Source organism: Bos taurus, chromosome 28 (assembly GCF_002263795.3).
Source record: "Bos taurus isolate L1 Dominette 01449 registration number 42190680 breed Hereford chromosome 28, ARS-UCD2.0, whole genome shotgun sequence".
Taxonomy (NCBI): domain Eukaryota; kingdom Metazoa; phylum Chordata; class Mammalia; order Artiodactyla; family Bovidae; genus Bos; species Bos taurus.
The window spans coordinates 6,248,613-6,261,237 of NC_037355.1; the positions used below are offsets into that span (position 1 = coordinate 6,248,613).

The 12,625-nt window shown below is 40.0% G+C and overlaps 1 protein-coding gene across 1 annotated transcript in view; it reads left to right on the top strand.

Annotated features, from left to right (window-relative positions):
• MAP3K21 (mitogen-activated protein kinase kinase kinase 21) overlaps positions 1-12,082 on the top strand; it is a 58,669-nt gene extending 46,587 nt beyond the window's left edge. The window contains exons 6-10 of the mRNA XM_005226238.5: positions 2,247-2,369; positions 4,249-4,399; positions 4,811-4,908; positions 6,952-7,737; positions 9,272-12,082. Coding sequence (XP_005226295.1) covers positions 2,247-2,369; positions 4,249-4,399; positions 4,811-4,908; positions 6,952-7,737; positions 9,272-9,690 — 1,577 coding nt within the window. The 3' untranslated portion in view covers positions 9,691-12,082. The remainder of the gene's footprint in view (positions 1-2,246; positions 2,370-4,248; positions 4,400-4,810; positions 4,909-6,951; positions 7,738-9,271) is intronic.
• Positions 12,083-12,625: the final 543 nt, after the last annotated feature.

The window sequence follows — 12,625 nt, forward strand, 5'->3', positions numbered from 1 at the left end:
TGGAGTTGCTGGGAGACAGACCAAAGGATTGTAGCAGCCTCAGCGTGAAATGATGGTGGTGGTGGAGATGGAGAGAACAAGAAGTGTCATTAATGTGTGTTGAGTATTTTTTATGGTTACATGCTTAGTCATTCAGTCACATCCAGCTCTTTTTCGACCCTATGGACTGTAGCCCACCAGGCCCCTCTGTCCGTGGGATTTCCCAGGAGAGAATACTGGAGTGAGTTGCCAGTTTGCTCTTCCAGAGATGGACCCCGAGTCTCCTGCATTGGCAGAAGGATTCTTTACCACTGAGCCAACTGGGAAGCCCAAGTACTTTCTGTACTTCTTTGTATTTAAGTTTCCCTAACTGTCCTGTGGACTAGGAATCATTCTTTTTTCCATTTTTGTCAATGAAGATGCTGTGACTTACAGAGATGAAGTTACTTTCCCCAAATTCATGTGGCTGGTAAGTGGTAGGTTGGGCTTCACATGTGGAATTTGCTGACTCCAGAACCTGGAATAGAAATTTCTCAACAAAAGATCTGAGAAGAATACAGAACAGAATTTACAAGATATTTTGTGTTTGATTGGATGTGGAAGGTCAGGGAGAACACAATATCAAGGACAGCTTCAGCTTTCTAATGTGAGTAATTGGATAACTGTCTTGCCTACCAAATTCGAACTCCTCATTCAATACCATGTGGTTCTGTAAAGTATAATTATTTTATACAGTAAGGTAAATTATAGCTTTCTTGCAAATGTAAAATGAACATGTCAAAGATTTTAATAATTAATGTTGATTAATTAATATTAATGGAGAACCCATGTAAACTGGTTCACATGGGAATTTGAGGAGCTTAGTATTTATGGTCAATTTAATAAAGAAATCTTAACATTCGATTGCTAGGCTAAATACAGACTTGGTTAATGCCCATTATGGCAATAAATAATAACCTTTGGGATTTTCTTTCACACCAGGCAAAAATTATTTGCATCATCACCAGACAAAATCTACAAGTTAACCTTTGTCTCTACTGAGTTGTAAAAATAGCCCCATCAATAGAAAATTAGTCAGCAGCTAAGCTCAACACCACGATGAAAGAATACCCAATCATTTCTTTTTCCTGCTTCTAAGTTTTCAATACTTCTTCTGACAGTTTACAAAGTTTTCTTTCCTCTGGTAATACTACTTTTCTTTCATATGTTCCCATAGTTGTTGGCATTTCGTCTGGCATGACAGCTACCCTGTATCTAACTGTCTCACAGTTAGATAATAGTAACCATCATTTGTAGGTACCTTAGCCACAAAACACTTTTAACTTTAGGCTGGGGGAGTTTCACTTGACCCTGACTGGGTCTGAAGATGAAACTGACAAAGCCAAATCAATAGGGGAAAAGCATAAAAATGTGTTTAATACAAGTTTCTGTGACATGGGAGCCTGCATAAGGAAATGAATACCCAAAAAAACCCAGACCTGACTATTTCCATGCTAGGGTGATGAAGAGTGAACTGTCTTGTAGAAACGTAACAGGTTAAGGAGTAAATGTGGCTTCCTTGATGGCTCAGTGGTAAAGAATCTGCCTGGAGTTTGATCCCTGGGTCAGGAGGATCCCATGGAGGAAGAAATGGCAACCCACTCCAGTGTTCTTGCCTGGGGAATCCCACGGGCAGAGGAGCCTGGTGGGCTACAGTCCATGGGGTCACGAAGAGCTGGACATGACTGAGGGACTAAACAACAACAAAAAGGAGTAAACGTCGGGGTAGCATGTTCTGAACCCCGCATAGCGTACGTTTTCTGTCTTAATCACCATGGCAACCCCGTGGTGGTGTCTGCTGTACTAGCCAAAAGCCTCAGAAACTGACTCCAAGAGGCTCCTTGCTGGTTTAGGGTCCACAGTTAGTAACAGAACCAGGACTTGCTTAACCCAGGGTGTCTCCTCTTTCAGTTTCATTTCAACTGTGTCAGACTCAATGAAGGTAACTCTTTTTCCCAGAAGACTGTTGGGTTCTACAGATACTCAGTAATATTATTTCCTTGTGTGTCTCAGTGTGCTGCCTAATGTATCAAGATTCTGCATCATTATTTATGGACTTGAATCCTGAATGAAAGAGAAGTAAGAAACCAGGAACAGACTCTGAGACATACCATATTCATACTGTCTGGCAATTTCTGCTTTTATTGCCAGGTACCAAAGACGGGGCTATGAAAATCACCTAAAACCATCAAATCTCAGTTCTCTTTTTTTCTCCCCATGTCCAACAGACTTCCAGCACAAAATAACCGTACAGGCCTCCCCCAACTTGGACAAACGAAGAAGTCTGAACAGCAGCAGCTCCAGCCCACCCAGCAGCCCCACAGTGATCCCCCGACTCCGAGCAATACAGTGTAAGCTTTCTCCCCCTTGGGGTCTTCTGGGTGGGTTTCTGTCACTAGTGAACTTGGATTCAACTTAAGCAGACATGTTTTTATAAGTGGTTTCTAAGCATGTGAATAGCACCAAATAGCATAACTATTTGGAAATCAAAATTTTCTTCTTAGTCTAATTTTCTTATTTTCACAATAAATGATTTTTAGACTCTGCACAATTGGTGATGTTACCAGGCCACAGAGTAGAAACTGAAATAAGATCTCGAGACTTACAAGATTTTGTGAAGCCTGTACCTGCAATGTTTGTATAACCTAATTACATCAGTAGCATACTTGTGGATATTTTGAAAACTGAACAGAATTTGAGGTTACTTCCAGTTGTTTTATAAAAAAGACAGTATTCTGCTTTTGGGGATTTAGCTCTTATTTGGTGTGTATTGACCAACCTAATGCACATGACCCCCCCACGTTAGGATAATTCGACTTAGGGTTTTTTGACTTTACAATGGTTTTAAAGTGACTCACATTCAGTGGAAACCATACTTTGAATTTTGATCTTTTCCTGGGGAGTGATGCGAGGCACCATCCTCTCTCAAGATGCTGGGTCCTGCTCAGCCCCACCGTCATGAGGAGAAATAAGCCATATACTCACAGCTACTCGGGTTTTCACTTTCACTAGTGGATTCCGTAAGTTACATGAGATATTTAACTTTATTATAAAATTGGCTTTGCATTACATGATTTTGCTCAACTGTAGACTAGTGTGCCTGTTCCAAGTGGGTTTCCCAGGTGGCTCAGATGGTAAAGAATCTGTCTGCCATGCAGGTGACACGGGTTCATTCCCTGGATCAGATCTCCTGGAAAAGGAAATGGCTTCCCACTCCAGTATTCTTGCCTGGGAAATCCCATGGACAGAAAAGCCTGGAGGGCTGCAGTCTGTGGGGTCACAAAAGAGTTGTATACAACTTGGCAGCTAAACAAACACAGTAACTCTTCTAAGCACGTTTTTTAAAATTAATTAACTTATTTTAATTGGAGGCTAATTAGTTTACAATATTGTAGTGGTTTTTGCCGTACATTGACATGAATCAGCCACGGGGCTACATGAGCACATTTAAGGTGGGCTGGGCTAAGCCATGTTCGGTGGGTCAGGTGTATTAACTACATTTTCAACTTTCAGTGGTTTTGTGCGAGTTTCAGTTAGACCCAAAGTGTATATTTTTACCCCCTGTGTAGATATGTCATAATGTTTTCAGCTGTGTTTTTAGCGCCTCTGGTGTGTGACAGGATTGTTTTCTAAGTGTGTAGTAATAACAGCCACTCTCCCCATGATTCTCAAGCAGCGAGGGGGAGGAGGCAGTTGTGTGTCACACGTGTGTGTCAGCAACAGGTGGAGGTCAACCTCCCCACAAGGGGACGAAATAAGGCAAGATGTGGGAAAACTTGCACATGTTCAGGTTTTAAAAGGTAATTGTAGCCAAACAGTTGTGATGACTAATGAAATAGTGGCTGAATTACAGTTTCAAAATAGACCTTTGTTCCTTGGGTTCTAAACTCTGATTTGGTTAAAAAATTAAGTACGAAGTCAAATGTTCAATTTGCCTTTTTTTTTTTCCTCCCAAGTAAAATGAAATCCTGACTATTGCATCATGTTAAATGCATAGATAAAGAAATAATCAGCCCTTCATGACTGCCTCAAATTTATCTTTTACTTTTCTGACTGTTATGATTAGAGACAGACGTTTGCCTTGAGTAGGGTGAGAAAAAATAATTTCTTCATTGTTTTCATGTTTCTCAATCATCTATACACTTTGAGTAAGATAGTTTCACAACTGATTTGATTCATCCTAAAACTTAAAAAATTGTAATTGGTTAATGAGTGATGCTCTCTGTTTAGTGACCTCAGATGAAAGCAATAAAACTTGGGGCAGAAACACCGTCTGTCGACAAGAAGAATTTGAAGATATAAAAAGGAACTTCAAGAAAAAGGGTTGTACCTGGGGTCCAAATTCGATTCAAATGAAAGAAAGAACTGATGGCAGAGAAAGGTACACGTGTGACATCTGGTGGTGTTTGAGTGTGCACTGTGGCACGGAGCAGTGCTTTTCTGTTTATTTATTTTTTAGCAGGGCCTTTTACATGTTGCATTGGCCAGACTTAGCTTTTAAAAAGCAATTAGAGTAATACAAAGATACCTGAATATTAAGTTAATTTCTAGGATGGGCTGATCACACTAAATTAATTATTATTTTGGTTAAGCAGTTTAAAAATTTTTTACAGCTCATGTTAAGGTTTTATTTGTGCTTTGTTAGCTCTTTAAAACACAGAATGTGTTCTCCACACAGAATCCAAATGTGTTCTCTTTACTACCTAAAAATCTTGTTAGTGTGCATTTACTAAAAGCTAGTTTGTGTTTCATGTGGTTCTATCATATCAAAATAAACGTTTTTCTCTTGTAGAATAAGACCTCTCTCAGATGGCAACAGTCCTTGGTCAACCATAGTAATAAAAAATCAGAAAACCACGCCATTGGCTTCATTATTTGTGGATCAGCCAGGTAAATGGGTTTCAGGAAATAGACGTAGCATGTGAGTGCTCCGGAAGTGATGTCAGAAAGGTTAGCTGCGTCAGAGTGGCAGTGGGGCTACACTGAGCTCAAAACTTATCTTCTGTCCTGGCAGTGTTTGTGGCGGAAAGTAATCATTAGGCTCCACATTGTTTATTAGGAATTTGTAACTCCGATTCTTTACCAGAAAAATAGGTATAATTTATTAGATAGATCCAAATTAATTTAGTATAGGAAATAGTAAATGTGAAAATGGAGGCACCCTGACATTCTGCTGAGGTTGTATTCCCACCCCACGACATGATAAAATATCGTCAAGCTAGTTAGCTGTGGAAAACTACTGCTGGAGAGTGTTGCATTGGAATCTCTAATTTAAGTCATCATTGCTTTCGGTATCCAACATTCCTGTTCAGTGTTCAGATATTAAAAGATTGAAAAGATACAGTAGTTGTTAACCCTCAATGATGGCTATCACCAGAGAAGACAAAATTGGTCTTTACCCTCAATAACTTAAGACAGCTCTTTGATACTGTGATCAAAGGAAAGAGGCTTTAGCTAAACGTGGTATAAACGCCTTGGATTCATTATCAGTGCTGTGTTCAGTTTTGCACGCACCTGATCACTCACTGTTCATGTTTAGTTTTCTTCTTCTGTGTTATCACAAGCACGTGGTTTCAGCCTAAATATCCCCATAAATACATTCAGGTAAACAGAGGCAGGTCCGCTCTGAATCCTGGATAAGCACTTTCTGACACCAGATTCGTCACTGTGCTGACTTGCTCTTGCCTATAAAGGCAGGAGGTTCTCTCATTATATACTGCAGTGCATCATCAAATGTCATTTGAGGAGTCATGAAGGGCAATCAATAGTCACAAAACTGTTATTTCTACAGTACACGTTTCATTATTTGTGACTGGATAGTCCTCCTTTCTTTTTTAATGTTTTTATTCTTTCTTAGAATATTTTGATCCTATTCATAACTCCTCCACAGGTCACTTGGAGGAAATAAAAGGATTTATGTGGCTGACCCAGCTGGGTCTCTATGAAGTTAACCCTGTATCCACTGGAAGGGTCAGTGAGCAAAGGGTTCACACCGTCGGTCCGGCCTGAAGGCCCCCTCCCCGCTCCCATCTGTGTGGCCGGGTGCTTCTGTGAGTCTATGTCTCAGCTCAAGCATTTCCGGAAAGCCTTCCCTGACCACCTCAGCCGAAGTGGTGTCTCACCCCAGCCCTCTACCTCAGTACCCGTTTTTATTTATTTATCACTGTTTTTTTTTTTTTTCATGAGGCAGATTTTTCTTTTATTCTTCAAGAAAGAAAAGCACGCAAAAGCACACAAAGGAAACTCAGAAAAATACAGTAAAAGTGCCACAAACCAGAAATTCAAGCCGCCTTTTTTCCTTTTTTTTTTTTTGCTCCACCATTTTCCCCATAACATTTTTTTTATTGATTTTCAATTGGAGGACAATTGCTTTACAATATTGTGTTGGCTTCTACCATATATCAACATGAATCTGTCAGAGCTATACCTATGTCCCCTCCCTCTTGAACCTCTCCCCCTATTCATCACTCTTATCTAAAATTCTGATTTGTCTACATGGAACCCATAATGTATGTGTTCTTCATCACCCGCAAATTAGAATGTCAGCTCAAAGCCAGAAAGTTTATCTGTCGTGTTCACCACTCTCCTCCCAGTGCCTGGTGCCTGGCAAGCATTCAACGTCTCCCGAATGCCCGAGTGACTCCCAAAAGGACAGTGTGATCTTACGCAGATATTGATCATGTTTACCTTGGTTTCAGGGCTTGCCAAATGCCCCTGCTTGCCGGTCCCTCTGCAGGGAGCCTGAGTCCTAGCACCCTGGATGCCCCTTCTGCAGGGTCCTCCTGGACGAACCATTTGCTAAACTGAAAAGGGCTCCATGTGTCATGATGTAGAATATGTATTTACTAGATTTCAGCTTTGTTTTACAGTGTATTTTTCATGGTTTTTGCTGTAAAATGGTCCTAGCGTGTGTGTGTTTATCCTTCTATGTAGGTGCTTGTGAAGAGCCAAAACTTGCCCCTGATGGATTGGAACACAGAAAACCAAAGCAGATAAAATCACCAACTCAGGCCTACATCGATCTACCTCTTTGGAAAGATGGCCAGAGAGAGAACCCGGTGGAACCCGAAAGCCGGGAGGAGGGAACCCCAGTGAGCCCTGCTGCTGACACTCCTCAGGGGACCCCTCCAAACAGTCTGAGCAGATCCCCCCAGAGAAAGAAAACGGAGTCTGCTCTGTACGGCTGTACCATGCTGCTGGCATCGGTGGCTCTGGGCTTGGACATAAGAGAGCTCACGAAAGCACAGGCTCCCGAAGACCCATTGCCCAAGGAAGACAGGAAGAAACGAGAAGGCATCTTCCAGCGGGCACCTAAGTCTCGCCGCAGTGCCAGCCCTGCCGCAAGGCTGCTGGCTGTGGGCGAGGGAGCCAGCAGCACCCCCTCACCCCCACCGTCCACCATTGCAAACCTCCTGTCCGTGCCTTCCCTCTCCACCAAGTGCCTGCTGCAGACCGACGGTGAAGACTCCTTCGAGAGCAGCACACACATCTCTTGTGCCCCTCGGGTGCCCACTCCAGATCCTTGCCCTGCGTTTGGAGGGAGGGGCCAGAAGTCAACCCCCATGCCAGGACTGGAGACCAGCCGTGATGGGTGGAGAAACCCGCCTCCTTCCTTCATGGAGCTGACACGTGGGGGCGTTTCTTACGCTGCTGCTTCCAAAGAGAGAGCAGCAAGTCACCGAAGGACCATGTCTGATGGAAGTGCTCCCCAGCCCCCAGGTAGGCTACATTCATGGGTGAAAGTACCAGACACCACTGTAGAGACTGGACTGTAAAACCGTGTGACTCTCTGATTCTCTTTTCCATAGGATTACATTTACAAATTTGTTTTCACTCTTTACATAAATCTTTGCATTTTACCCTTTCATTTGACTTTCATTTAATTTTACTCTTTCATTTGACCTTAACTATCATTTAGATTCTGGGGAAAATACTAAATTTCAGCAACTCAAATACTTAATAGCATATTAAAACAGAGCGAGCATGTGGAGAGTAACTGCTCCAAGCCCCTCATGTTTGGAAGACAATCATTTGACAAAGTCTGAACCAATAATTAATAGGAGAGCTGGTGCTAAAACTGGTTGTCCTACCTCCCCCGTGGCACCGTGTCTTCTGCATCACCTGACTTCACTGTCCAGTTATGTTGAGATTGAGTTTAGGGGGCATAAAAATCAAATGGACAGTAGATGCCATGTGGGGATTAACTATTATTTCTTTTGTATGTAAATGTGATTACAGTCACGTCAGATACAGATCATGAGGATTAAATGAGATAATGTATATGAAAAATGCTTTTTAGATCATAAAATGTTATGCTAGGATTGGTGATAAAGTGTATTAAAACTGAGGCTGCTTTCATTTGCTCTATCTTTTCCTTTATCTCTTTAAGTGTGCTACAAGTAGGCGCATTTTTTCTAATATTATTTTTCATTGTCTTTAAATAAATTGGTTTATTGCTCTTTTATGATGCAATAAATATTAGTAATTTATAATTGCACATGGTGAAATCCCATCACGATAATCCCATAAGAACTTTTTTTCTTAATGTGAAGCCAATAATTATCTGCTAGAGTGGTAATAGGCCTTCCCTGGTGGCTCAGCAGTGAAGACTCCACCTGCCAATGTAAATGACATGGATTCAATCCCTGGATCAGGAAGAGCCCCTAGAGAAGGAAATGGCAACCCACTCCAGTATTCTTGCCTGGGAAATCCCATGGACGGAGGAGCTTGGCGGGCTACAGTCCATGGGGTCGCAAAGAGTCGGATGCGACTGAACAACAACAGGGTGGTAATAAGTCAGTTCTTCAGAACAAAAAAGGGAAGGTGTAACATGTAGAAACATAGCTGTGTCCTTATTTTCATTAATTTTTTCAAATTATCAGCTGAAAGTGAATTCAGTCATATTTACCATCATTTTATGCCTTAATTTTAGTCCAGTCTAATCCCATTCTGAAATCTCTCCTGCTTATTAAACAATTCTAATGATCATTGTTCTAAGCACCTGATGATGATTTAGCTCTTTACAGTTGTAGTTTCCACAGATTCAAGCAATCTTTCCAACTTTGAGGTACTTATTAATAAAAACAAACCATATATCCTAACAGCTTGTAAGGTGAGGTTTGTGTCCAGGTTCTTTTGTCAAAGCTTACTTTAAGGTGGTCACCTCAATGAAGTCGCCCAGTTTATTTTCCTTGATATGCATCGTTTTCAATGTCTCTGTCTAATCACACCCTCTCTTTGCCCGTTGGTGCAGCTCTCATCTCAGCCCCCGGAGCCTCTGAACTGCCCTCTGAGTGGGTTTGGGGGATGCCCCCCTCCCTGTCTGGACCTCACAGTGACCTGCCAAGTGAGGTCCCGCCTGAAAAACAAAGAGCTGTCCATATGGTGCCTCTGCCTCACCCTCCGCCCCTAAGAAGCCGAGGAGGTGCCCTGCAAGCCTTCCCGCCGAGAGCAGAGTCTCAGCCCTCACAGGCTGGCCCTGCAGTGGGTGGTCCAGGACCAGCCCACAGCTGTCCTCTCGGCCCCAAGAAGAGAACTCAGCCCCACATGCCTTCCTTACTGGACTCCGACGTGGAAGGCCAGAGCCGGGACCGCACGGTGCCTCTGTGCAGGATGAGGAGCAGAGCGAGCCGACCATCTCTGTATGAACTCGAGAAAGAATTTCTGTCTTAAGTGCCTTCTGTTGTTTAAGCATTTCTTTTTGTTTTTTTAAGGTGAACAAATGAAAACAAGGTGTCTACCTTTGAATCGTTTCATGCTGCTGTGTTTTCAAAGCTGTGGCCGTGTTACTGAAATAGTAATGGATGTCTAACTTCTCCAGAAAGGGAAGTCATTGCTGTTGGCTGACTGTATTGTTTGTCCACTGGATTCTTACCTAGCAACTTGAAATACCACACACACTATACAGCAAGAACTGTACAACAGAGTGAATCTGTGTTTAAGCACAACTTTAAATACTTTTTCTCCCCATTTATATTCTTTTCTGGTATTGTTGTCATTCAGTCGCGCGACCCCACACACAAAAATTTTAAGAGTGCCATTTCTGTTTCCTTCTTTCCTGTTGCCTTCCTTCATTTTCTATTTTCCTTTCTCTTCTTTTCTTCATTTCTCACTTTTCTTTTGTTACTTGTGCAACAAAAGCCAAGAATAATGTGATATTAGTGAGGAAAGTTGTCTGTTTTTAAAAATTTGATAACTAGAATAGATGCAGAGTCCTATTTAAGCTACTTAAGTTCAGCAGTGGGCTTATAATGCACAAGTATGTCCAAATCTCATCTAAAATATGCAATGTTTCTCTCTTTTGAGAAAATTTTACTGAATGTAGTTTATAAAAGTTATAATGAATGTAACTTCTAAAAATTTTATCCATTGGAACTCCAAAATAGATTTAAAACAGATCAGTCATTAACATTTGACTTAGACCATATGGTATACAGCTCAGACCCACTAACCTGTGGGTTCTCCCTGTAAAAAAGGTCCCCCGTCATCAGTAGCTGTTGATTTGGTATCCAGAAGTGTAAAGCTTTTCTTTTGCCATGGAGTTTTTAAAAATTAATTGATACATGTGTCATGCATCATAAACATTGATGTCATTAAATTTTTATTTTCTCTATTTAAATGCATAATCATCCCAATAACCTCAAATACAGTCAGTGAGAAACACTGCAAAGTCAAGAAACAGCAGTGCTGTTAGAATGTAAGTATTTTCCAATAATAGTTATTTCACATTTCACTTAATTGTGGATAAGTGTTAGATATCTGCTGGGTGAGATAAGTTGCTGTTGTAGAAAGGAAAAATATAGTTTATTTTCAGATGTGGATTTATAAAATGAATCTTTGGATAACAGATCAGATTTTTAAATGATTTAAAATTATTTTATGAGTCACTTTTATGAATTATACAGATATGCTACAAATAGACTACTGAGTTATTAAGCTATGAAATGGCTATCCAGGAGCTTGGTAAACTTGTCTGGGTTCTTCTGTTAAATATATTATGCTTCTATCATTAGAATATGGTTATGCAGATGACAGATAATAACTATCTTAAATTTTCCATACAGTGAAAAACTTTAATTGCAAATATTACTTGTTACTTCATTTAAAATTTTTCCTTGGTTAAGAGTTACTGAATAATTAAAAGGTCAGCAATTTAAATTAAATCAAGTGTGATAAAATATCTACCTATAGTAGATTTTTAAAAAGTAAAATTGTATTATTTAGCCATTTGGGAACATCTTAGTCATCTAACAAGTATGCCCCAGCAAATAAAGAACAGGACATGAAAGGATTATGTTAATATAAGCGCATTTTGCCCTAAAGAAAACAGTCTTGTATTTAAGATTCTTGCAGCAAAATCTCAGGTACTTAATTACATTTTGTTGTGTTGTGGTCCATTCTGTGATTTGACTTCCCTTTGGGGTAGCTGTTGAATTATGTAACAGAGATTTGGTTTCTTCAAAATTGTATCACACTTGAAAATATGGTTGACTACTTCATACTCAGTCACTTGGGGCATGTAACTTCCAGCTAAAAGTAAAGGAAATATGTGCCTACAATAATACATGAAACACAAAATATAGCAATTATGTTTTCAGTTTTGCTTCTACCAAAACACTGTGTACATCTGTGTGTGGCGTGGTGTGTGAGGGTGGGAGAGTGATGGCTATCCATCTGTCTTGTTCCTCTACTCTGTTCCTGTTGGCTTTATTTTCGTCAGCTTTACATTATGAATTTAGAAATGAAGCTATATTAAAAAGACAATTATGATAAAAGGACTCAATCTCACATGTTACTGCAGATAGTTTTTGCTGAGATCCACTGTACATCTGTGATTTTCTATGTATATTAGTATACTTAGCAGAATCTGGTTATTTATTTTCATATAGACTTAATAGCTCACTGAAAGATAAATTAAACTGATTCTTATTAGTCAACAATTAAGGTGCTCCCACTGCAGAGATTTGAGGCCTGGGCCTGATATGCTGTATTATGAAGCTTTGTGACTGAAAAAGATGTTTACATATGTTGTCTATTTTTTTAATAAACTTTTTTTTATAGCTTGTCTATTTGCTCAGTAGCTTTGGTCTACTCCTGATGATTGTGACTAGTTTGTAATAGTTTATTTTTTATTCAATAAGGGAAAGTATGTTAATAAGATTATTAATAAGCCAGATATTAACCTGCTAAATTGATTAAATAGAAGGATCATGAAATGAGCCATGGGATTAAATATCTTTTTTAAAGTATGATGAAATGCTTTATTTCAAATGTTGTTTGGTTTACATGTGCATTAAAACATTGCTTTTAATTTCACTGTGAGAATTCTTCAGCTCTAGCTTTTCAGAAGGCACGTTTTGGCAGAGTGAATTACTATATGAAGTAAATATCAGTTAATGCTAGAGGGATGTGGTTAATGAGACATGTTCATTATTAGCATGTTTAAATCAGAAGAATTTCAAAAAACAACCTAACTGCTGGTGATTCTTGGTGAATAAAGACTTGGGTGAATTAGGAAAGAAGCCAATAGCATTTCATGCAGATCAAGGCAACAAACTATCATTTAAGTGGGAGAAAAATGTAACATCTATTGTATAGCTGCCTGCCA